This window comes from Enhydra lutris, unplaced genomic scaffold (genome assembly GCF_002288905.1).
Source record: "Enhydra lutris kenyoni isolate GAN:26980312 unplaced genomic scaffold, ASM228890v2 scaffoldscaffold21, whole genome shotgun sequence".
Classification (NCBI taxonomy): Eukaryota; Metazoa; Chordata; class Mammalia; order Carnivora; family Mustelidae; genus Enhydra; species Enhydra lutris.
The window spans coordinates 63985057-64011944 of record NW_019154105.1 but is presented as its reverse complement, the minus strand read 5'-3'; the positions used below and the strand labels follow the sequence as shown (position 1 = coordinate 64011944).

At 44.4% G+C, this 26888-nt stretch overlaps 1 protein-coding gene across 2 annotated transcripts in view; it reads right to left on the bottom strand.

The window, feature by feature from the left end:
• The window catches only part of LOC111149215 (serine/threonine kinase 32B), a 404797-nt gene that overhangs the window by 285300 nt on the left and 92609 nt on the right, over positions 1 to 26888 (bottom strand). For both annotated transcript variants that reach the window (XM_022506161.1, XM_022506162.1), the window contains exon 2: positions 12464 to 12519. In XM_022506161.1, coding sequence (XP_022361869.1) covers positions 12464 to 12519 — 56 coding nt within the window. The remainder of the gene's footprint in view (positions 1 to 12463; positions 12520 to 26888) is intronic.

The window sequence follows — 26888 nt, the reverse complement described above, 5'->3', positions numbered from 1 at the left end:
TCCTTATAGATCTTGGATATCAGCCCTTTGTTTGTACTGTCATTTGCGAATATTTTCTCCCATTCTGTGGGTTGCCTCTTTGTTTTTTTGACTGTTTCCTCTGCTGTACAGAAGCGTTTGATCTTGATGAAGTACCAAAAGTTCATTTTCCCTTTTGTTTCCTTTGTCTTTGGAGACATGTCTTGAAAGAAGTTGCTGTGGCAGATGTCAAAGAGGTTACTGCCTATATTCTCCTCTAGGATTCTGATGGATTCCTGCCTCAGGTTGAGGTCTTTTATCCATTTCGAGTTAATCTTTGTGTATGGTGTAAGAGAATGGTCGAGTTTCATTTTTCTATACATAGCTGTCCAATTTTCTCAGCACCATTCATTGAAGAGACTTGTCTTTTTTCTACTGTATATTTTTTCCTGCTTTGTTGAAGATTAGTTGACCATAAAGTTGAGGGTCCATATCTGGGCTCTCTACTCTGTTCCACTGGTCTATGTGTCTGTTTTTGTGCCACTACCATGCTGTCTTGGTGATCACAGCTTTGTAGTAAAGCTTGAAATCAGGCAACCCAACACCATTTGTTGAAGAAACTATCCTTTCTACATCAAGTGTTTCTTGGCTCCTCTGACAAATATTAGTGTCAGAAAGATATACTCTCATTTTTACTGTAACATAATTTACAATAGCCATGATATGGAAACAACCTAAGAATCCATCAATGATGAATGGAAAAAGAAGATGTACGATACAACAGAATATCATTCAGCCATGAGAAAGAAGGAAATCTTGTCCATTTGTGACAATATGGATGGACCTTGAGGGCATTATGTTCAGTGAGATAAACCAGACAGAGGAAGAGAAATACTGGATGATATCTCTTATCTGTGGAATCTAAAACCACTGAACTGGTAGAAACAGGAAGTAGAATAATAGTTATCAGGAAAATTGGGGAGATGTTATTTAAGGGTACAAACTAGCAACTAGAAGATGAAAAAGTTCTGGAGATCTAAGTACAGCATAGTGGTTACACTCAATACCAAACACATGCAAGTTGTAAAGAGACTAGATCTTGAAAGTTCTCCCACAGCAAAGAAATGATAATTATGTGCCATGACAGTCAGGTTAGCTAATGCTAGGTGGTAATCCCACTGCAATATATAAAGGTATCAAATCCATACTTACACTGTAGACTTACACAATGTTATATGTCAATTATATCTCAATAAATTTCTCTAACAAAACACATGCAATAAAGATGTTTAGAAAAGTGGGGGAAAAAACAAATACCCTTTTCTTTTTAATGGCAAAAGCTTTGCACAGAAACTCCACAAAGGAAAATACGTGACTGGCCGTTAGCACATGAAATAAATGTTGATCATTATTAGTCATCAGGAAGTACTCATTCAAGTTACACTGAGATTCTACTGAACACCCATCAGAAGAGTGAAAGTGAAAATCTGTTGGTAAGGGTGAAACGAGGAACTTTTAGGAGTAGTATAAAATGGCACAACCATCTCGGAAAACCTTTGGGCTGTTTTGCACAAAACAACATACACCCAAGTCTACAATCCAGCAATTCCAATCCTAAATATTTATTTAAGGATATGAGGTCATATGCTTACGAAAAAAAGACAACATAAATTTTTGCAGCAACTTCATAAAAAAAAAAACAGTAAAAACTAGGAACAGAAAAAATATAAAACAACAACTAGGAACAGTCCTGGAGTCTGTTACGATGAAAATAGATTACCAACTGATATAGTAATAGAACGTAATACTATTATCAATGAAAAGGAAAGAACCTGCTGCTAGATGAAGCTCAAGAACATTAGGCTCCAAAATTATTATGTGTACAAAATACTCAGAAGCATTACACAAAAGACCGCTTATGTAGGACTCCATTTACATTAGGTTCTAAAATAGGGAGACCTCCTCTATGGAGGAGGCATGGTTGGGATGAGGATGAGTTTTGACTGGAAAGTCTCAACAGGGGAATTCTGGATGACAGTAATCTTCTATATCTTTGGGGAAGTGCAAATTACACAAATGTATGCATTTCTCAAAAGTCAGCAAATGCAAATGTAAGATTTGTGCATTGTACTGTATGTACTCTTTACACCAAGAAAAACTAGATGAATCTTTTCGCTAAAATATTTAAGGGAAGGATATGGATATTTGCAATTTACTATAAAATGAATAAAAGGTAACATGGATTAATAAATAGAAGGATAGGAATTTCACAAAATAAGTTTGATAAAATGTTCATGGTAGAATGTACACGGTGGATATGGGTGCTTACTATGAAATTCTTTCAACTTGGCTGTATTTTTGCAAATTTTCCTATTAAAGTGTTAGAAAATATTAACACACATCCAGTCAACCCTGCCCCTTAGGGAAAGGGTACTTTTTGAAGTCTGAATTCAGATCCTCCAAATCCACCCCTGTACACACAAATCTCCTAGGCTTCTCAACATCAGTGTTCTTCACACTGGACTTCAGTTATCTGTTTCTTTCTCTGCCTCCTCCATGTATATAAGAGATCCCCAAAAAGAGGCACCACATCTGGTTCATTTCTGTGACCTCAGAACCTAGAACAGGGCCCAGAACAAACTGATCCACTGTATAATGGGCGGGCAGGTGAGGTGAGCAGGAGCATAGAGGAGCAAATAAAAGAGGGAATAAAAGAAAGGAAGTAACAAACCAAATCTGGTTGGTTTTACATCAGCCCCTGATTGGTTGGTTTTATATCAGAAGCTGCCAATATCAAGACGCAGGGATGAGAAAACTAAGAGAAACCACAATGACAAGGGTTCTGTTAGAGCCAGAGCTAGATGGCTTACCAAGAGGAGGAGGGCTATGTAAAATCATGAGCCTTGCCAAGCCTGGCCCTCCATTTGTCAACAAGGAAAGAGGTCATGCACGGTGAGATGTTCTGGGAACATAATTGTACCTACCTGCCCCAATGCCACACTTAAGCCCAAACAAAGGACTCTTCATGCAAGAACAGTGCATGTCACCTACTTCCAAAAAAGCACATTTGGGGGTCACCTGGACAGTTCAGTTGGTTAAGTGTCTGACTCTTGATTTCACCTCAGGTCATAATCTTAGGATTGCAAGATGGAGCTCTGTATTGGGCTCCACACTCACCAGGAGTCTGCCTGAGGTTTTCTCTCTCCCTCTGCTCCTCCTGCACACACTTATGCTCTCTCTCTTTCTCACAAAACAAAAACAAAAACAAAAACAAAAACCACACTTGGTAAAAGCCTCCCCTATCTGACTCCCTGCTGCCTCAGGGAAAAGTACCAAGCACTGAGGGGTCACTGTCTACCAAGAAGAACTTTGAATTCTGGGCTGTGCCACCTCATTTAGGTCTCATGCAGCCTGACACGGAAGACACCGACATGCCCATTTTACATGTGAGCAAACAGAGGCTTGGACCCTACAACGCTGTCATTTGCACTCTGTGTGCCTGACACCCGAGCATCTGTGCACCCAGAAACCCTTACTGGCTGATGTCCCAGGGGTAGTAACCATCCCAGGGGAAATCCTTTTTTGCTGGAGGATATTGCATAAGGATGAGATGTTCCACGTCAACACAGACCATGGATGGAGCAGTCAGCTCTAGCACACCCATCCCAGATTAAGCTCAACCCGGTTGGGTGGGGAAGGTTAATGGTGGAGTAGATAGAGAATTTGGTTCAAGGGAAAACCATCACTGACACCCCAGCACCCTGGCTGGTGGGGGCCAGGCTGGCAATGGAGAAGGCCAATTACTCATTTAAGGTAACTTTTCTTGTGCTCGCTTCGGCAGCACATATACTAAGGTAACTTTTCTTTAATTTTCTTTTTCATTTCAGCACAGTTGAAACACAATGTTGCATTAGTTTCTGGTGTTCAACATACTGATTCAACAAGGTACCTTCTGAGAAAAATTTTAATGGGCGAAGAGGCCAGTGGAGACTATGGAAGGTTGGGGACAGAAGGAAGGAAAGATTTGTTAAGATGCACCTTCTGAGAGAAAGGGAAGAGCACAGCACTGTAGGGCCTGCATGTGGCCAGCAGGAACCCCAGGGCCTCCCTCAGTTCCCCAGACTTCTGGGGATTCTGGCAGCTCAGTCCCAGCCACACCTGCCTCACCTTTAAGAAGCACAGGAAAGAAAGGAAGGAGGGGACCCAGAGGCTGGTTCTGCTCTGGCCAAGGTGAAGGCAGGGAATGCTGAGGGGAGGTGTGCTGGGACGTGGGGACGGGCTGGGAAGGAGTTGAGAGATGCATCTGGGAACTGGGCTGTGATCCATGTGTCAGTCTGAAGAACCATGTGCCTTCCCCCATCACATAGCACAAACCTCAGTGACACTCTACCCTATAGTCCAGGCCTGAGGAACTGGTCATCCTCCCTCCTCAGGCATGCCCTGAAGCGTGAGCTAAGGAAAGGGGACCCTGGAGGTGGATGAACTCCAGAATAAAAGCAGGAGTGTGGGTTACAACATGACTTCCAAAGTGGCACTGGTCACATCTAAAGTACAATTTCTGAGAGTCCAGTCTCTCATGGTTCATTTCTCCCTCTGATTTCTTCCCCTTCATTTTTCCTTTCCTTCTCCTAATGTCCTCCATGTTATTCTTATGCTCCACAAGTAAGTGAAACCATATGATAAGTGACTATCTCCTTCTTGACTTATTTCACTCAGCATAATCTCCTCCAGTCCCATCCATGTTGATGCAAAAGTTGGGTATTCATCCTTTCTGATGGCTGAGTAATACTCCATCATGTATATGGGCCATATCTTCATTATCTGTTCATCTGCTGAAGGGCATCTTGGCTCTTTCCACAGTTTGGCGACTGTGGCCATTGCTGCTATGAACATTGGAGTATATATGGCCCTTCGTTTCACTACATCTGTATCTTCAGGGAAAACACCCAGTAGTGCAATTGCCAGGTCATAGGGTATCTCTATTTTTCATTATTCTGAGGAATCTCCACACTGTTTTCCAAAGTGGCTGCACCAACTTTCATTCCCACCACATCCTCTCCAACATTTGTTGCTTCCTACCTTGTTAACCTTTGCCATTCTAACTGGTGTAAGATGGTACCTCAATGTGGTTTTGATTTGAATTTCCCTGATGGCCAATGATGATGAACATTTTTTAATGTGCCTGCTAGCCATTTGTATGTCTTCATTGGAGAAGTGTCTGTTCACACCTTCTGCCCATTTTTTGATGTGATTATCTGTTTTTTGAGTGTTGAATTTGAGGAGTTCTTTATAGATCTTGGATATCAGCCCTTTGTCTGTAGTGTCATTTGCAAATATCTTCTCCCATTCCGTGGGTTGCCTCTTTGTTTGTATGACAAAACTTTGCTGTGCAGAAGTTTTGATCTTGATGAAGTCCCAAAAGTTCATTTCCCTTTTGTTTCCTTTGTCTTTGGAGACATGTCTTGAAAGAAGTTGCTGTGGCGGATGTTGAAGAGGTTACTGCCTATATTCTCCTCTAGGATTTTGATAGATTCCTGCCTCATGTTGAGGTCTTTTATCCATTTCAAGTTTATCTTTATGAATGGTGTAAGAGAATGGTCAAGCTTCATTCTTCTATACATAGCTGTCTAATTTTCCCAGCACCATTTATTGAAGAGACTATCTTTTTTATGCTGTATATTTTTTCCTGTTTTGTCGAAGACTATTTGGTCATAGAGTCGCAGATCCATATCTGGGCTCTCTACCCTGTTTCATTGGTCTATGTGTCTGTTTTTGTGCCAGTACCATGCTGTCTTGGTGATCACAGCTTTGTAGTAAAGCTTGAAATCAGACAACATGATGCCCCCAGCTTTGTTTTTCTTTTTCAACATTTCCTTAGTGATTCGAGGTCTTTTCTGGTTCCAAATTTTAGGGTTGTTTGTTTCAGCACTTTGAAAAATGCCACTGGTATTTTGATTGGGATGGCATTGAGAGTTTAGATTGCTCTGGGCAGCACAGGCATTTTAACAATGTTTATTCTTCTGATCCATGAGCATGGAATGTTTTTCCATCTTTTTATGTCTTCTTCAATTTCTTTCATGAGTGTTCTGTAGTTCCTCGAGTATAGGTCCTTTACCTCTTTGGTTAGGTTTATTCCAAGGTAACTTATGGTTTTGGTGCTATTGTAAATGGAATCAATTCCCTAATTTCTCTTTCTACAGTTATATTGCTAGTGTATAGGAAAGCAACTCACTTCTGTGCACTCAGTTTGTATCCTGCCACATTACTGAATTGCTGTGTGAGTTCTAGTAATTTGGGGGTGGAGTCTTTTGGGTTTTCCACATAAAAGTTCATGTCATCTGCAAAGAGAGAAAGTTTAACTTCTTCTTTGCTGATTTGAATACCTTTTATTTCTTTTTGTTGTCTGAGGGTTTTAGAGGGGAAGGGATTGGGGTAGGGGTGAGCCTAGTGGTGGGTATTAAAGAGGGCAAGTATTACATGGAGCACTAGGTGTTGTACTTAAACAATGAATCTTGGAACACTGCATCAAAAACTAATGATGTGGGGCGCCTGGGTGGCTCAGTGGGTTAAGCCGCTGCCTTCGGCTCAGGTCATGATCTCAGGGTCCTGGGATCGAGCCCCACATCGGGCTCTCTGCTCAGCAGGGAGCCTGCTTCCTCCTCTCTCTCTACCTGCCTCTCTGCCTGCTTGTGATCTCTCTCTGTCAAATAAATAAATAAAATCTTAAAAAAAACAAAACAAAACAAACAACAAAAAAAAACTAATGATGTATTTTACAGTCATTAACATAACAATAAAAAATAAAGTACTATTTCTGAATAATCTTTCACTGAGTTAGATTGGGTTCAAAGTGCCCAAAGCAGAGTAAATGAACCTGAAACAGTTTCCTAGGGCTTTATTTGTGCTCTGGCCTCTTGCTAGTAAGTGCTTCCCAAACCCTCCTTCTCCCCACCATGGCTGAAGCTTGTACATTCTCTTGTCTTTCTTATTGTACCATGTGGTAATTGGGAATCTCCAGGGAGACAGAACCAGTGAATAACAAAGAGACAGGGAGACAGGAAAAGACAGATTTATTTTAAGGAATTGGTTCCACAACTGTGGCTGGCAAGTCTGAATTTGCAGGGCAGGCCAGCAGGCTGAAAACCTAGGGGAGCTGGGGTTGCCACCTAGAGGCAGGATTCCTTCTTCCTTAGGGGACTCTCAGTCTTTCTCTTACCTTTGACTGATTGGATGAGGCCCACCCACATTATGGTGGGGGTCATCTAATTTATTCAAAATCTACAGACTTCAATGCTAATCTCATTTAAAAACTACCTTCACAGGGATATCTAGTCTGGTGTCTGACCAAATATCTGAGTACCGCTGCTTAGCCATAAAACCCATAAGATTAACCATCACACACCATACCACAATTTTCGATTTCTCCTACCTGCTTTTTCAATACGATTTCTGCCCTCAGGAAGCCACCAGTCCTGTCAGGAACACAATATTTAGTGCAGCACATGTCTGTTAAATTAACAAGCAACCCAATTCACTTGATAATACAAATCGTCAATCACTTCAACGTGTCCTTGGCCCCACACAGGCTACTCACGGCATGGCAGCCAAGGTGACCTTCTACGGACTTCACAAACAGATTATGTTATTCCTGAGGTCAGAACTTCCCAGGGCCTTCCCTTCTCAAATTGTAACATGGTAGACTAGGTCCTATATGATCTGGTCCTTGTGGACATCACTGACCTCTCCTGCCATTCTCCCCACCTTGAAGCTCCTCAAAACTACCAACCACCCTCCCTTACAGAGACTTTGCACTTGCTCTTCCCTACCTGGAATCTGCCTTCCTCCTTCACTTCTGTTAGGTTTCTGTTCACACAGCATCTTACCACCAAGGGCAAACTGTCACCCTCTTTGTGAGCACTGGCCAGCAGAAATGTCTAGGATAATGGAAATGACCTATAATCTGAGCTCTCTGGTCTAGTAGCCACCAGCCTCATGTGGCTACTAAGCACTTAAACTGTGGCTGGTGTGCCTGAGGAACTAAATGTTTATCATCTTCTTTAACGTTAATTAACTTAAATTTAAATATCCACATGTGGTTAGTAGCTCAGCTATGACAGCTCAGCTCTATAAATCAGCAACCTCTTTCTGCCACTACCTCCCAGAACACCATACCCCCCACATTCCTATAGTTTAATGTACTTATTACTTTGTAATTACCATAAATATACATATTTACCTGTTTGTCATCTCTCTTCTAAACGTAAAGAACAGCACTCAGGTCTACTACTGGATCAAAGTCTAGTGCTTAGTACTGGGTAGGCACTCAGTATTCATGGATTGAATTAACAAAAGAACTAAAGAAAAGATAAAGGAAGGAAAGAAGGTAAGAAGGAAGGAAGGGAGGGAGGGAGGATGGGAGGGAGGGAGAAAAGAGAGGGAGAAGGGGAGGAGAAAATGAAAGGAATGGTGGGAACAAAGGAGGGATGGCTGATTCTATGCAACTTCTTAGATCACTATCTCAGTTTAACTCTATGAATTGTGAATGGTCTAATTAAGAGTGTGGGATTGTTAAAACAGCAGGTGCCTGGTCATCAGTCTTTAGTTCAAATCCCAGCTGGGATACTTCCTGCCTGTGTGACCATGGGTGGGCCACTCCATCCTTTGGAGTCACCAAGTCTAAGTATTTCTGTCTAGATTCTTCCACTTCTATAATAGAAATAATATTTACTTGAGGATATAAGGATATCTGACATTCAATATGTAAACAAAGCAAATATTGCCAAAGGAGATTTCTGAGTAGTGGGAACAGACAGTCTTGGCTAGGGGGCTCCTTCTTGTTCTCTAAAAGTCCTTGCCTTCTTTTCATTGTTTCCAAGAGCCTGTCACTGGAAACAGTTGAGGATTACAAATAAGTACTTGCTACAAACCAACCTCCCAACAACAACAACAACAACAAAAAGCCCAAGACAGTGGGATTCACTGTGGAATTTTACCAAAATGTTTTACCAGATATTTCAGGAAGAATTAATGCCAATTTTCTCAAACTCTTCCCAAAAACTGAAGAGGAGGGAACACGTCCTCTCATGTTACAGGCCCGGAAGGACCATGTTAACAAAGCCAGGCAAAGAAAGACACAAGAAAACAAACCACAGGCCAATCTCTCTGATGAATATGGATGCAAAACTCCTCAGCAAACTACTAGCAAATCGAATCAATAGCACTTTAGGGGACCACACACCATGAGCAAATGCAATTTATCCCTGGGGCATAAGGATGGTTCAACATATGGAAATCAATTTATGTGATATCCCACAGTAACAAAATAAAAGATAAAATCACATGATCATCTGAACAGAGGCAGAAAAAGCACTTGACAAAAGTAAGAACACTTTCATGATAAAAATCCTCAACGAAGTGAGAATAGAAGGGAATTACCTCAATACAAGAGAGGTCATATATGAAAAGCCTACAATTAACATTATAGTAAAGAACTGAGTTTCCTTTAAGATCAGGAATGAGGCAAGGATGCCCACTATCCCCACTTCTATTCAACATAGAACTGGAAGTCCAAGCCAGAGTATTTAGTTGAAAACAAAATAAAAGGCATCCAAATTGGAAAAGAAGTAAAATTGTCCCTGTTTGCAGCTGATATAATCTAATGTATAAAAAATCCTAAAGATGCCACGGCGGGGGTGGGGGGGAATAGAATGAATGAATTCAGTAAAGTTGCAGGATACAAAATCAATACACAAAAATCAGCTGCGTCTCCATAGACTAATAATGAATTATCTGAAAATGACATTAGAGAAACAGTCCTATTTATAATAGCATCAAAAAGAATAAATACTTAGGAATAAATTTAACTAAGAAAGTAAAAGGAATATATAGAAAATAACAGAACCTTGACAAAAGAAATTAAGACACAAACAAAAGAAAAGGAATCCGTTTCATGGATTGGAAGACTTACTATTATCAAAATGTCCATACTACCCAAAGCAATTTACAGAGTCAATGCAATCCCCGTCAAAATCCCAATGGCATTTTTTTACAGAAATAGAAAAAATTATAAATCATATGGAACCACAAAAGATCACAAACAGCTGAATCAGTTTTGGGCAAGAGCAAAGTTGGTGACACCACACATAGCTGATTTCAAATTATATTACCAAGTTACAGTCATCAGAACAAAAAATGGTGCTGGCATAAAGACAGACATAGAGACCGATGGAACATAATAAAGATCCCAGAAAAAAAAAAAATCCATGTATATATGGTCCACTGGTCTTTGACCAGGGTACCAAGAATATAGAGTGGGTAAATGCAGTCTCTCCACAAATGGTGCTGGAAAACTGGATATTCAAATGCAGACAAATGAATTGAACCCTTATCTCACACCACACACAAAAGTCAACTCAAAATGAGTTAAAGGTTTAAATGTTAAGACTTAAAACTATAAACCTCCTAGAAGAAAACATTAAAAAAAAAAAAAAAAAGCTCATGACATTGGTCTTAGCTCATACCTATGATTGCATAGGTATGATATCAAAAACACAGTAACAAAAATAAACAAGTACACCAAACTAAAAAGCTTCTTGAACAGCAAAGAAAATAGTCAACAGAATATAAAGACAACCTACAGCATGGGAGAAATATTCAGAGGCCAGATACCTGATAAGAGGTTCATCTCCAAATATGTAATGAGCCCCTTCAATTCAATAGTTTAAAAAAAAATTAAAAAGTAAGAATCTGGGGCACCTGGGTGGCTCAGTGGGTTAAGCCTCTGCCTTTGGCTCAGGTCATGATCTCAGGGTCCTGGGATTGAGCCCCGCATCAGGCCCTCTGCTCAGCAGTGAGCCTGCTTCCCCCTCTCTCTGCCTGCCTCTCTGCCTACTTGTGATCTCTCTCTCTCTCTGTCAAATAAATAAATAAAATCTTTAAAAAAAATTAAAAAGTAAGAATCTGATTTTAAGGTGGGCTACGGACTTGAATAGATGTTTCTCCAAACAAGATGTACAAATGGCTCACATGTATGTTAAAACATGCTGAGTAGGACTAATCATCAGGGAAATGCAAATCAAAATCACAGTAATGGGGCACCTGGGTGGCACAGTCGGTTAAGCTTCTGACTCTTGGTTTTGTCTTGGGTCCTGATCTCAGGGTCATGGGATTGAGCCCTGTATCTGACTTCATGCTTGGTGCAGCGTCTGCTTAGGATTCTCTCTCTCTCTTTCCCTTTGCCCCTCCCATCATGCCCTCTCTCAAATACATAAATAAATCTTAAGGGAAAAAAACATACAATAAGATATCACCTCACACCTGTCAGGATGGCTACTATCAAAAAACAAAACAAAACAACAACAACAAAACAAAAGACAACAAATATTGGCAAGGATGTAAAGAAATTAGAGCCCTTGCAACTCTCTGTATCTATGGGAATGTAATGGATAATATATAATGCTTCTATGGTGGGAATGTAACATGGCGTAGCCACAATGGAAAATAGCATGGCGGTCCCTCAAAAAATTAAAACAAGAACTTCCATATGACTCAGCAACATCACTTCTAGATGTTTATCCAATATAATTGAAATCAGATTTGAGAAGAGATAATTGCACTCCTATATTCATTGTAGCATTAGTCACAATAGCCAAGATTTGGTAACAATGTAAATGGCCATCAACAACAGACGACTGAATTTTTAAAATGTGGTATATAGGTACAATGAAATATGATTCAGCATTTAAAAGAGAAAGAAATTTTACAATACAAATTCTATAATACAACACGGATGAATCTTGAGGAAGCCATGCTAAGTGAAATAAGCCAGTAATGGAAAGACAAATACTGCCTGCTTCTACAGATACAAAGTATCTTAAAAGTCATAAGTATCAAAGTCCTAGAATCAAAGAAAGGAATGGTGGTCATGGGGGACTGAGGAGCTGGGGAAATGGGGAGTTACTAACCAAGGGGCATAAAGTTCCGGCTATGTAAGATATTGGATAAACTCTAGAGTTCTGCTGTTCAACATTGTACTCAGAGTCAACAATAACATATGGCACACTTAAAAATTTGTTATGAGGGTAGATCTCATGTCAAGGATTCTTTCCACAATAAAAATTCTTTATAAAATGCCTACACTGCAGGGAAGAGTTGATGTTGGCCGTCTTCTAAATCTGTGGCTTTTGTTTTCCACTTTCCTCATTTAGATCCTCAAGGAAAAAACGACATAAGCAATCTTGAAATAATTACCATTGTAATCCACCTAACCCAGGGCTGCCGTGGTAACCTAATTTGCAAAATGAAATTATAGCGGATCCAAAGGAAACTATTCAGACTTTCTTTCACATTTCAAATTTGGCAAACTGAAATCTTTCTGTCAAACAGGAAATTCCCAGTGCCCGGCAACCAACACAGAAATAGACACAGACACGCACATGTACATGACCCTAGGGGTTAGGACTTTTATATTTTGTTAATAAAATTTTTAAAAACCCATCATCCTTACCTTTCCAAAACTCCCTTTGCCAATGGCCCGCAGAATCTGAAAATGGTCAAAGTTGACTGCAAAAGAAAATGAGGGAAAGAAACAAATCAGATTTGCCAAACCTTGCAATGGTTCTTGGAAGTTCTCCCTATGTACCTACCCGTGTATTCCAAATGGCTTCTGGCTTCAATTTCATTCCATCTGCTATGGCAGTACTCCACCACTGAATGGATACTTCTCAGCACATTTTATGCCCCGCCCTCAACACCTCCCCAGTGGGTATATAGGATAAGAGACATCTTTTGGGCCCAGGGGAAGGGATCACAGAGAAAAATCTGGATACTTGAATTACCAAATTCTTGCGCTCGCTGTTGTTCCCTTTGCCAGGATGACTTTTCCCTACCTCTTATCTTACATGCTCAGATCTTACACACTCAGCTCACCTATCTCAGGGTCCAAGGTGTTAACTCTTTCTCCTTTATAGTATCTGAACCTTCAAATGCACCAACCATATCATGGGTCTTTCCTGCTTGGACGTCTGTCTAGCCCTGGCATGGTGAGCTATTGGAGAACGGCGACGCTGATCCCTCAGTCTCATCCTGGCAGTGCCCTGTCTCATGCCTCCCCTTCCTCAGAGGTCTCCCCATTCTTGCTATTTCTACTACCTTACTCTGGTCTGGTTTCCGCCCCAACCCTACAGTGCAGCAGACCAACAAGTCGTGGCCATGCTACTATATCCAATGGACACCTTTCTGTCTTCCTTGCACTTGGTCGCTCGTCCTTTTTAAGACCTGCTTGGCTTCTATGGAGGCCAGTTCATGCTTCAGCTCATGTTTCATGCACATTCAGCTTCATCCTTCCAACCACTAAATACTGAATTCTGTCAAGCCTCCATCTACCACCTTCCTTTTCGCGCTGGCTCCAAAGGCTTCCAGCAGCACCTAACTGCTGATGACTCTCCAAGGAACCTCTTCTCTAGCCTCCAGCCTGTATGTACTGACTGACGCCTGCCTCACAACAACTCTCAAAAGCTTCAAAGCCACCTTGAACCCAACAGGTCAAGTGGAGCATAGGAGGATTACTTCATCATGCATTTGACCTCATGCACTCAAAGTCTAGAAACTCATCCAACACCCCTCTCTCACTCAGCCCCTTAGCTAGCCCTTTATCAGGTTAGGTGCACTGTACCTCTTGGCTCTCTCTCCCATCTGTCCACCGGTAGCCACTCTGTGGTCCAGTACTCCATCCTCTCTTGACCTTCCCATCCCAGAAATTGTGCTTACTGTAGGCAACCCACTTTGCTCATCCTCTGCTCCCACCCCTTCAATCCTCCCTCATTGTTTTCTGGGAAATGAGCAAATTCTTACACAATCAGACTGCTGCCACTTCTACTGCACCCCAGATGCACAAGCTTCTCTCCTGTGCCTAGAACAGTCATTCTCCACCCCTTCAACGCTCTTCTCCTGGCTGTACAGTCACTAACTCTGCTCCCTCTTCACCCTTTTACATCCAGAAAAAACTGCTCTCAGCCTCCAGATGAGTCTGCCTCCCACTACACTCTCCCAGGGCTGTGGGACCCTCCTCCAAAACACACTGTTCCGTATTATTGTACACGGATTTGATTTAAATCCATTTTTCCCCACTAGATGCTAAGCTCCCTGAAGTCAAACGACACGTCTGCTTGTCCCCCGCATCCCCAGCACCTAGCACGGTGTCAGCACACGGTGATGATTCAACAGCAATTTGCCAGCTAAAGGGCTGACTGAAAACAGTTCCCCACATTCACAGTGCCAAGCACAATTGCTGGTCCATAATGAGTGTTCGGTAAATATTTTTTAATTAGATTGAATTACAGCCAGTTCCCAATAACTAGGAGAGGCATGTCGTTTATAAAAGATGAAGTGAGTTGATTAGTTCACTACATTATGAGGGCGAGGATGTGGGGAAGTGAACGAACACAATTAGTTGCCTCTGTATTAAATGTACATGCAGGAGGACAATTATATTGAATTGCGTCCCTACAGACCGAAGTCAGGATCCAAGGTGCCATCGAATGCCTGACGTGCTTAGAATAGAGAGGCAACGTTCATGGTTAACTTAGCAAAACCTGGGTTCCTTGACCTACTTTGCTTTCCTTGGCGTAGAACCTTCCAGGAAAAGAAATTCTGGGCTTTCACTTCTTGCCCACTCACCAAAAGTCAAAGAAGAAGAGAAAAACAAGGTATCTAGACTGCATTTGCCATGTGCCCAGCAGTGAGCTAAGAAATTATGCAGATCATCCCGTGAGCCCCAAGGCCCCCGAGGGCTTGCCAGCTGTCTCCCACTCAGCAGCAAACGTCTCTGCCTTCCCAAAGTCTCACTGGACCATCAGGATGCCATTCCTCTGGGCTGTGGTTTCACGGGCCTGGAAAGCCATTCCCCAATACCCCAGCTCCTGCCTGGCCTCAGACACGTGGCTCCCATGCTCTCTCAGGAAGACTTTCCCCGCTCCCAATGCATCCCATTCTCCTTCATGCCATCTCTGGACTTCCTGTATACATCTGGCCACCGATCAGGAGAACCCAGCCTGAGTCAGACTGCTTAGGTCCACAAGCCAGCCCTGCCACAACCTTGGATGAGTCACTGGGCCTCGGTGTGCCTCACTTTCCCCACCTGTAAAGTGGGAGCATCCATGACTATCTTCCACAGAAGTGTAGAGTAGTGCCTGACACAGTGTCCTCCAAAAAAGCCCTCGCGGTTGTGCAGGGGGTGAGGAGCAATCCTCCCTCCCATCTGGTTTCTTCTAAGAGGCCTATTTCCCTGGACACCCATGGCCTCTTGGGTGGTATGAGCCGGACAAGGTGGTATCAAAGGTGGTATGAGCCGGACAAGGAATCACAAAGTGTATTTCTGCTTGTTCTGTTATCTCTCTGCAAACTGTCTTCAGGGAGCAAGATTTTCCTCTGACCCTTTTTCCCAGAAGCTTCTTAGGGCCAGCCGCCATGTGCAGGGTACTGTGTAGCTCAGAGCTGCCTTGAACAGTGGGCGAGTCTGGCTAATTATGTGCTTCAGCATCAGGGACTCCTTGCTGGTGCCCTCCTGGGCCACACACCTCAAACCCAGGTAAGGCATGGTTCTCCACTGCCCACCCCTGCCCCCTGTCTTGTCTCTTAACTGGAGAGGGGTATTAATTACCCAGCCAACTGGCAAATGCCAAAACCCATTATTATTTTTTTAAAGATTTTATTTATTTATTTATTTATTTACTTACTTACTTACTTAACAGAGAGAGAGAATATAAGCAGGGGGAGTAGGAGAGGGAGAAGCAGGCCTCCTGCCAAGTAGGGAGCCCAATGCAGGGCTCCATCCCAGGACCCTGGGACCATGACCCGAGCTGAAGGCAGATCCTCAAGACTGAGCCACCCAGGCACCCCAAAACCTATTATTATTTTAATAGTTAGTATTATAATGCTGTAAGTAGTCTCTCTCATCTTTATCCCCTACAAAAATGTGTGCTCCTTGCGGGCTTCTTACACAATATATGAGACAAATAGGTACTTATTTAATGTTTATTTGCTTACTGGACTAGACTGGATTTAAATGACTTTGAGCATATGGCCTGTGTTTTCCATTTATTTGGCATCTCCCTGAGGCCTGGTATACTGATACTTACATAAATAATGCCTACATGAGCACACTTTGAATAAGTGAAGGGTTTACAGTTGGCTGGTAAGCATTTGAAATGGCTTCAGTGAGCATGCCAAGCCAAAGACAGGTCTAGAAGTTGCACTGTCACATAGGGTTGTTGGCCCAGAGCAAAAGGCCTTGGCTGGGGGACATGAGGGGTTAACCAGTGAGTTTCTTAGGGTGACCACCTTATCGTGGTTTGCCTGAAGCTTCCTTGTCTTATCACTGACAGTGATGCAATCCTGGGCAAACCAGTACAGTTGGTCACCCGCAGGTTTCTAAAATCATTAACCTGGCCCACTGGGAGAAGTCACACTCACTCCTCCAGGAGGAGGGTAAGGTACACTCGGGGACGGCAAGGTACACTCTTTAAAAAGCAGTGTCTGTTCAGACCACAAGACACAGAGGAAGCTGACAAGGGTGACACTGGGACAATTGTGCTGTGAAGGTAGAAACAAGGGGGCACACTTGCCAGTGACTTCACCCACACAAGAGAGCGACTTCACCCACACAAGACAGCAGTGGCATCTGCCTGGAGGACTGTCACAGGGACAAGGGAATGACACACGGGCCATTAAATAACTGGTTGCTTGCCACGCTGGGCTCAACTCTCCCTGCTTCTCTAATTAAGAAAGCTCAGGTCTGTTTAGGGACCCATGTGACCAGCCCCAGGTAATGAGTCATAACTGGTCTAATCCAGTGGTATTCATCCCTGGAGGCTTCTTAAGGCAGATCTTGGCCCCACTCCTGAGTTTCTGCAGAGGGACCAGAGAATTTGCATCCCTAATAAGTTCCTGGTGATACTGACTGTCAGGGGCCAACTGTGCATTCCACTTTCCCAGACATTTGTGCTGCTGGCAGTGATCCTGTGCCCAGACCTAGTCAATGAGAGCAGAGGATTACGGGGGTATTTCTGGGAAAGCATTTTTTTTCCTGATGAAAAGGGATATTTATAGGTAGAGTGGCTCTTTGACCCTCCTGCCTCTTCCTGAAATGGATACGGATACGATGTCTGGAGCTATAGCAGCCATCTTGTGACTATGAGGCAAGATAGGTACAGAGACACCACTCCCTGTTGTCAAGCCTCTGAAGCCATGCCAGGAACCACCTACCTCTGGACTTATCATATTATAAAAAAAAAAAAAAATCTTATTTGTTCAAACCACTGGGGCTCAAGCTTCCTATTACTAGAAGCCAGAGGCATTCCTATCTGACACACAAAGCCAGCCACACAGAGATTTAGTAAATGCCAACTATTTTATGGTTGGATTTCCAGCCTCATCAAAATTTTACTTAAAGGAAGAAGAAGAAAGGTGTCTGGGGTATAAACATAGGGGCCAGGCTACCCGGATATGAAGACTGACTCCATCACTGACCGGCTGGGTGACCTTGGGGAAATCACTTAACCTCTCCGTGCCTGCCTCTTCACTTATAAAATGGGTGTACTCAAATGTTTATCTATGGTGGTTGTGTACATGCAGTAAATCCATAGAGGTAAAATATTTAGAACAGGGCTGGCCCTGAAGTAGAGGCTACAAAGAGTAGGTATTATCATCCTGAGTATTCTGCATGAGAGGCTTGTCCCTATTTTTCACCTCCATGACACAACACTAGTCTCATTAAATCATGACCAAACATCACAGGGTGACACAGCTAAAGCTGTATTAGTGCTCATTACTTATTGATGGTGATTATCACACTGGGGAAATCTGGTTGTTCTGCCGTTCAAGCCTGTGGGCTCTTCTCATTTCCATCAGACTAATTATTTCTAAGGAAATTCATAGCATTCTTTCAGCGTGCTATCTGCAGGAAGCAGTGTACTCAGAGGCAAGTGTGAATTTTCAAGAGAACTAATTACTCCTTCAAACAATCTCTAATGGAAGGTAGCCCCCAATCAAAATCCCATAAGAATATATGCATTTAAGCATTGTGGGCACCAGGCAAAGAAAGCAAGCCAATGCCCCCTTTCTCACCTCTCTGAAAAGCTAAACCGGGGAGTTCCTTCCTCGTAGCTCCCGTGCACACACACAGATTGCACACGGGCCGGCCGTCGCCTGTGTGGGAAACATCACCCAAAAATGCTGATTCCCAACATCATTTCAAAAATTTCAAGATCTGCCCAAACTGGCCCTATGATGTCCCTTGACAGCAGGGCAGTAGTCTTATGATTCACCATAATCCGTGCCAGCCCAGCTCCCTGCATCTCTATTTCTTGCCTAATCCTGTAAGCACTTGAGGTTTTGGCCATGGGATGGCAGTAGGAAGAGACTGAACAGATGGGGGAGATGGAAAGGGGCAGAGGTGGAAGGGAAGGTTTGGTGTCCCCCTTGGCTAGCTTTAAGCCCAGCTTCACCATTTTGGTCCGTGTGGACCTGAACAAATAAATTCACTTTCTCAAGGCTTGATTTTCCCATCAGTAAGATGGGGGTAGTGATGCCTACCTCCCCAAGTCAGGGTCAGGGCCATGGGCAACAACCAAGCAAAAGGCTGACTCAGCAAACAGAAGCCACTCAGAGAGTATCAGTCCAAACCCTTGAGTGACCCTAAGAGTATTGATCCAAACCCCTGCTTCAGCCTGACTGCTAAGCAACTTAAAATCTCGGTTTGTGCCTCCTTAAAAAGGGGTAACGCTCATCTGATTGGATTTTTCTTAGAATGAGACTATTCTGTAATTAGTGCATAATGGCCGTGATCATTTGGCTTTGGTTTTGTCTGTCATCAGCATAGAGGTAAGGGGGGTATCCGGGTGACTCCTTGAGGGTGGAGCTGAGCCCTGTGCCTCCTCAAATCCCAGGTACCTGGCAGGTAACACAGTACACGCTCACGAGACAGCTGAGAACATGCATGAGTGAACTGGATCATGAGGTGGGAGAACAGAAAGGGGACTCCTCAGGGACCGGGAACTGTGGTCACCTTCTTTACAGGAATTACTGACCTCCACACACATAGGAGGGGTAAGCCGGCTGCGGCAGGCATCCCAAAGTATTTACTGGGTGAAAAAATTAAGACCTATGGAGGGGACGCATACTTGTTGAATGCATGTCTGCTGCATGCCTAGCCGTGTCCCAGGTCCTGGGGACCAGCAGTGAACAGAAGACAAAATGACCTTCCATCCATGGAGCTGACCTTCTGGGACCCAAGGCAAGTAACTCACCAATCCCTAACTCAGTGGTACATTCTATGAAGAAAAATAAATCCATGTGTACTCGTTTCCTCGTGTTGCTATAACAAATCATCACAGATGAAGTGGCTTAAATACAAATTCATCATCTCACAGTTCTGAAGGTCAGAAGTCCGACACAGCTCTCACTGAGCTGTGACCTCCAGGGGCTCAGCAAGGCGGAGGTCCTCCTGAGGCTCTAGGGAATCACTGGTTCCTTGGCTTCTCCAGCTTCTAGAAGCTGCATTCTTTGGCCGACGTGCTTCCAGGGCCACGTCTCCTTCTCTGACCCCCCACCCCCTTCTTCCCTCATAAGGATGCTTGTGATTTCAACAGGCCAACATGGATAATCCGGGATCATCTCCCCTCCTCAGGGTCCTTACTTTAATCACACCTTCAAAGCCCCTTTCGCCCTGTAATGTACTATATACATAGGTTCCAGGATGGAGATGTGGACATCTCTGGGGACGATTATTCTGCCAACTCTCCCCACCCAGGTAGAGGACTAGACAGTGACTATGTTGGGAGAGAAGCTGCTATTTTAGACAGGATAGCCAGGGCATGGCTTTCTAAGAAGAGGGCTATTGAGCAGATCTGAGAAGAAGGTGAGAGAACACTCCATGAAGATATCCAGGGGATGGTTATTGGAGACAGGGAAAAGCAAGTGCAAAGGCCCTTGTCAGGAATGTGCATGATAGTCCGGAGGCACGGCAGGCAGGCCAGGCTGGCCTGAGTGCAGCTTGGGGAGAAAAGAAAGTTGGGGAGCTGGTCACTCGGGGCTGGGGTAAGGGCTTTGGGAGGTTTTCTAAACACGATCAAACAGTGCTAGAGTGCTTAGAGTACGGGGAAGAAAACTGGTCTGGAGATGTTTGTTTAAGTTGCTTGGAAAGATCCAAATTTAGATGTGAACTCAGGGGGTCAAAACTGCCACACCCTGGATGCGGGATCCCAGCAGTTGCATCAGTCCTGCTAAAAGCAAGTTCATCTGAGAGATGCAGTGGGTACAGAGGATTTCTAAAGTGGTAAGAATACCCTGTAGGAGGCTCTTATGGTGGATACCTGTCATACATTCATCCAAGCCCACTAAGACACTCCACACCAAGAGGGAGCCCTACTATAAACTGTGCTCTCTGGGAGCCAATGTGTCCATGTGGGCTCATTAGCTGTCAAAAAGACACCACTCTGGGGGGGTGTGGATAACGGGAACACCTGCATGTGTGGGAGCAGGAAGCACACGAGAAATGTCTGTGACGCCCCTTCAATTTTGCTGTGGACCTTAAAGTTTCTTTTTTTTTTTTTAAGTCTACTAAAACAAATAAAACAAAAAACCAGATGGAGTGGGGTGATCAGCCAGCAACCCAGGGAAGGGAGAAGCAAGCAAGCAAGTGTGCAGAGGTGTTGGTCCAGCCTGTCCATATGTGGAAAACAGGGGCAGGGACATTCTCAACACTAGACTCGGGTCTGTTCTCACGTCTCCTGTGTCTATGATATGCCGGTCCTAATGGGAACAGGGAGGTCGGAGGTGGCAGGCTCTGCTCACCAAAAGCTCACAGCCCATCAGGGACCCAGCCAGGTCCTGCAGACTCGGATCCAGGCGCTGGAGCAGTAGAAGGGCTAGGCACCAAGTCCCAGGTGGGTGCGCTCCACGCTGCTGGGAAAGCCCGGAAAAGTTTTCAAAAGCACAAGACCCCGAGTGTGGGTTGGAGGAATTATAAGAGTTCTCCAGGGGAGTAAGGAGCAGTAGGGATATTTCAGGAAAGGCTCCAAGAAAACAGGAACCCAAGGGCATGAATCAGCAGGATGAGCTCCCTGGAACAGCAGGACCTGGGTGCAAGTGGAGAAAAATGAGTAGGGGGATTCATGCATTAGATCACTGGACCTGTCCTCAGGGCAGGGATGCATCAGGCCTCAGCAGAGGTAGGAAATGGATTACTCCAAAGGGACCTTTGCACACCCTTTGCACACGGTCACCCTCCCTCATCCCTGGTTCCTCTGCCCTCAAGTGCAGGTCTCAGCCACGGTTATACTCGGGACCCATATTCAAGTGAAGACACGGATGAAGCCCCTGGCCAGCGTCCAATCTGGCTGCCATGGCCACAGCTGGAACAGTTGTTCCTATAGACTTACTGTGCGCTCCTGCTTATACCCCTAGCACAGAGTAGACAACAGTGATCGCTAAAGTGAGCTGCAACCATTTCTTTTAGCCTCATTAAAAACTGTTTTGTTTTCTCGTTGATAAATGTGTTTCATAAAGCCCAAAAGCCTTTTTTTTCCTCTCACTCTGCACTGTTATCAGCATAAACACTGTATCTATAAACATTTAGGAAATCACATGCCTAATTCATACAGGAAAATATTATATGGCAATAATCTCAGGACAGAAGCTAATTTGGATGCTGGTGGAAATGTGGAATCCGTGATAAGGAAAGCGTCAAACGTGTCTGAGAGAGGAGAGTAAGAACTAGGCTAACTGTTCCTCGAAAGCAATGCTACCTCACATCATCAGCTGCCTCCAGTCCTGTGGGTCAGTTTGCTGTGGCTGCCATAACAAAGAGCCACCAACGGGGTGGGGGGCTTTAAACAACAGAAATTCACTCTCTCACAGGTCTGGAGACCAGAAGTCTGAAATCAAGGTGCTGATAGGGCTGTGCTCCCTCCAAATGCTCTAGAGCAGGATTCTTTCTCGCCTCCTGCAGCTTCCAGAACCTGTTGGCAATCCTTGTTGGCTCCTGGCTGTCTTAGTCCAGTCTCGGGCTCTGCTGTCCCATGGCCCTCTCCCCACTCTGCCTGTCTCCATCTTTCTTCTCCTCTTCCAACAAGGACCGTAGTCATTAAAGTGAGGCCTCATGCAATACGACTTCATCTTAACTCATTACATCTGCGAAGATCCAACTTCCAAATATGGTCACATTCTGAGGTTCCAGGGGGACATGAATTTTGGAGGGATGCTATTCACCCCAGTGCAGCCAGAACAGCTCCTGACCCGGAGAAGAGGTTCAATAAATGATGGCCGGCTGGCCGACCAAACAAGTGAGCCCACATTCATGCGTGCCTTTATGTACACACCTGTATCATTCTGAGTTATACAAACAAAAATATATTTTGGAAATATCGTGTCATTGGCTCTTTATCCTGGTGGGGTAGAATCAAAGCTAACCAGTTCTGGGTGAGGCAGGCTTGGTCACTTCTCAAACTAACTCCCAGCTGTGCAACCTTGGGAAAAAGGGACACAACTAAATGATCTGTGAGGTCCAAGCCTGCTCTCAATGTGAGGCTTCCAAGAGGAGCTTGCAAATACTTAAAGAGTGACCCTTTTTCATGCAGGCAAAGTTATCCATTCCTGATCTTTTTTTTTTTTTAAAGATTTTATTTATTTATTTGACAGACAGAGATCACAAGCAGGCAGAGAGGCGGGCAGAGAGAGAGGAGGAAGCAGGCTCCCTGCCGAGCAGAGAGCCCGATGCGGGGCTCGATCCCAGAACCCTGAGATCATGACCCGAGCCGAAGGCAGCGGCCCAACCCGCTGAGCCACCCAGGCGCCCCTTTTCCTGATCTTTTTAGGGAAAGAACAGTATAGGATTAGGGGGTCTAATTCATGGTTTAGAGTCTACTGGTATTTTTCAACTCACCTACTGATCAGTAGAATGGGGAGGAGGGGATAACTGATAGTCACAAAAATGTCTGTTACCTTTGCTTTTGCACAGATGACAGATTGCAAATCCACAGCCCAATGCCGAGATAAAGGTGCTCTGGACACTGGTTCTGCCTATTTGCTTTATTCGCCATGAACACTGAAAGGAACTTAGCCAGACAGGAGGAATAAACAAGCCAGTATTTGGACTCAGATGATTATGTTTTGATTTATCTTCTCATTAAACATAAGCACACGTTCTCCATTGGCATTTATTTGAGGTCCTGGAAACTTTAAAGGTCCTCAGTGTGTATGCTGGGTATTCACCAGAGCAAGACTTGACACTTACAACTCCTGCGACCAAATCTTTAATGGCGAAGCTGGCCTGGGGGGAGGGTCTGATAGGGTGCAGGTCCAGGGCAGCTCCCAGAAAGCAGGAGCAGAGGGAGGAGATGGGGATATAATAGATGGACAACATTAATTGCCCCAATTTTCCACCCCTCCCTGTACCCAAGTCCTCTGCAAGGTGACCTTCTGGCTTACAAGGTCAAGCACACTTCCGCACCCACTGATTCCCCATTCAGCCATAGCATGTGGATTGACTCAGCCAGTGGGATATTAGTGGGTTTGGTTCAAGCCGAGGCTTGACAAAGTGCTTGTATACATCTGCTTCCCCCTTGCTTACCTACCTCCACCAAAGGAACATGGCAGACGACTTTCTGGACAGTGACATACTGGCAATGCCTGCAGCCCAGTTCCCAGGTGAAGAGGCCATCCCAGAGTGACAGCCGGCCAATCCCCAGACAACTGAAAGACTAGCTGAGACCAACAGAGCCAACCTGCAGAGGAGAAGGATGTTCACGTCTCACTGGTGTTAAGCCACCGGTTTGGGAGCAGTTTGCTCTATGACATTACTGACAGTGAAGTCAAGAGGGACAGCAGGAGGCAGGGGGAAAAGAAAAAAGACAAGAAGGGAGGGTAGGGTATTTTAGCCATGGATAGCTAAAACAGTCTTGAGAAAAAACAATCAAGCAGGAGGACTCACTGTATCCAATATTAAGACCTACTACATAGCTACAAAAATCAAGACTGAGTGACATAGAAAGAAGGATAGACAGATGCATAAATGGGACAGAACAGAGACCCCAGAAATAGATCCACATAATATGCCCAACTGATTTTTGACAAAAGTGCAAAAACAACTCAGTGGAGGAAAAACGGCCTTTCAGTAAATGGCGTTGGAGCAACTGGACAACCACAGGCCAAAAAAGGGCCCTCAGCCTATGTCAAGGCAAGAGCAGAGGGCTGCGGTCAGATCACTGGGCAACATGCCTGGACAAGAACAAGAGATGGGCCTGTAGTGAGGTCTGGGGGTGAGAGAGGGGTCCTGGGGACACACTTGCAGAACTCAGCTCCTTGTGGTTGTAGGATGGGGGTCCCTGTTTCTTTCCTGGGTCTGAGCATCTAGAGATTGCTGATAGTGCATCAAATCCTTCTCATGCACCAAACCTCTCTTACTTTCCTTTTAGCAGCTGCTCAGGAGAAATCCCTCAGCTTTTAGAAGGCTCATGTGATTAAATTAGGTCCATCTAGACAATCCTCTTTTTACAAGGTAATGTAACATAATCATGGAAGTAGGGGGGTTAGGTAAGAAGGTGAAGGGGCCATTGTAAAGTTCTGCCTTGTATGGAGTCAGTTAAATGGTGAATTTATTGTCAGGCGCTCCTAAAAAGTAGTAGTATCTCCTAAAATACACACACATGCACACACAGGGGCACGTACACACATACACAGTCTTGATCCTTTATTATCCTAACACAAACTACAATAACGAGATGAGAAGCCTCATTGACACTCTTAATACCCATGGCCTCTTGTGTCCCTTTGGGTTCACAAGATCTTCCATTTATTTTGTATTTCCTTCCTGAACTTTTTGGAGGTCTGGTTCTATTCCAGGCCCTGGGCCAGGAACAAACCAAACACCATCTTGTCAAGAGGATAAGCAAGCACCATGTAAGTACTAGAATGGGGGTGAACTTGGGAGGCTTTGAGGTGGGAGCAGGGAAAGGACCAACTTTACATGACATCAGGAAGCTTCAGGGCCAAGAAAATGCCAATTGCTTTAAGGAGAAGAACAGAAATCCCACATCTCTTGATAAGCACAGTGAAACATTTTGCTCATTCAGACATCTCATGAACATAGTCAAAAGTTCAGGACTGTTTCTCTCTGAGAAAGCCAAATTACATAAGTCAGAATAATGGGTCTGGTTTGCAAGCTGATGGACTGCATGGGGGCTCCCCTGGCCTACAGACTGAGGAGATGATGACATTTTGGCAGAGCCAGGGCATGAGAGAGCTGCTTTCTTGAGTAGGCATCATGGGGGGTTGACCTCACTTCTCTTCTCCATCTCTGAAAAAATGTAGGTCATAGGCGTATTGGGAAATCAATGAGATTGTGCATGAAAAGTGTTAGGCCAGAGCCCAGTTCATACTAAGTGATCTATAAATGGTCATGATGCAGATGACAGGATGATGACAAAGGTGGCATGATTGAGGATGATGGTAATTGTCATGGGCTAAACCATGCTCCCTGAAAATCCATGTGTTGAAGCCTAAGCTCCAGCACATCACATGATCATGTTTCGAGACAGGGCCTTTAGAGATATGATTAAGTTAAAATGAGGTCATTGGGGGTAGATTCTAATCCAATAGGCCTGGTGTCCTTCTAAGAAGAGGAGAACAGGACACAGACAGGCACAGAGGGATGACCGTGTGAGGACACAGCCATCTACACACCAAAAAAAGAGGCCTCAGAGGAAACCAACCCTACCCACACCTTGATCTTGGACTTTCAGCCTCCAAGACTGGAAGAGACTAAGTGACTGTTTAAGCCCCCAGTCTGTGGGCTTTGTTATGGTGGTCCTAGCAGATTAGTACAATAGTGATGACAATGTGAATGTTGCTGTTAGAAAAGCATGGGACTAGGCACCATGAGGCACCCTGGCTTATCAAGGGAAAACTGTATTTGGTAATCCTCCATGCCCGCCGCAGTCCAGATCCAAGGTAGAGGGGTCAGGAGCAGAGGGAGATGTGCAGCATCCAGGCAAAGGCGTGGGAGTGCCTGAACAGGAGCAGGACATGGGGAGAGAAAAGAAGACCTGAGAAAGACACAGGACACACATCAATGAGAACAATGGATGTGGCCAGACAGGATGGACATGTGGAATCTATGATGATTTCTGGCTCCCCAGAACTGAGGAGATACAAAGAATGAAGTCTTCAGAGGAGGCAAAGATTGGGGGAGAAAAAAAAAGATCATTTGTGGAGAAAGAAGAGAACTTGGTTTGGGTCATGTTGATCTTGAGATCCCCATGAGGATGAAGAATGGCAGGAGGACGCACCTAGAAGGGAGCTGGGATCTGGAACATGGTTGAAATGAATGAGTTCGCCCAGGTGGGGCATGCTAAGTCAAGAGCAGGGGCTGAGTACAGAACCTAGAGGACACCAACAGCTGAAGGCGTGCTAAGCAGGAACCCCGGAGGAGAAACAGAGCTCAGAGAGGTAGAAGGGAATGGGGAGAGTATCATGGGATCTGTCTTAGCTTGTGCAGGTATAACAAATACCACAGACCAGGGGGCACAAACAACAGACATTTATGTACCTTGATCTGGGGTCACAACATCCAAGATCAAGACACTAGCAGGTCTAGATTTTGGTGAGAGCTCTCTCCCTGGCTCAAAGATGGTTGTGTTCTCACTGTACCCTCACATGGTGGAGACAGAGAGCTCTCCTCTCTCCCTCAATTTACCAGGGCACTAATCCCATCACAGGGCCCCACCCTCATGACCTGCTCTCCACCTAATCACCTCCCCAAACCCCATCTCCAAATCACATTGAGGATTTGGGCTTTGACATATGAATTGGAGGAGCTAGGGTGCATAATTCAGTCCATACAAGATTCCAGCTGGGGAAAGCTCACAGAGGGGTCC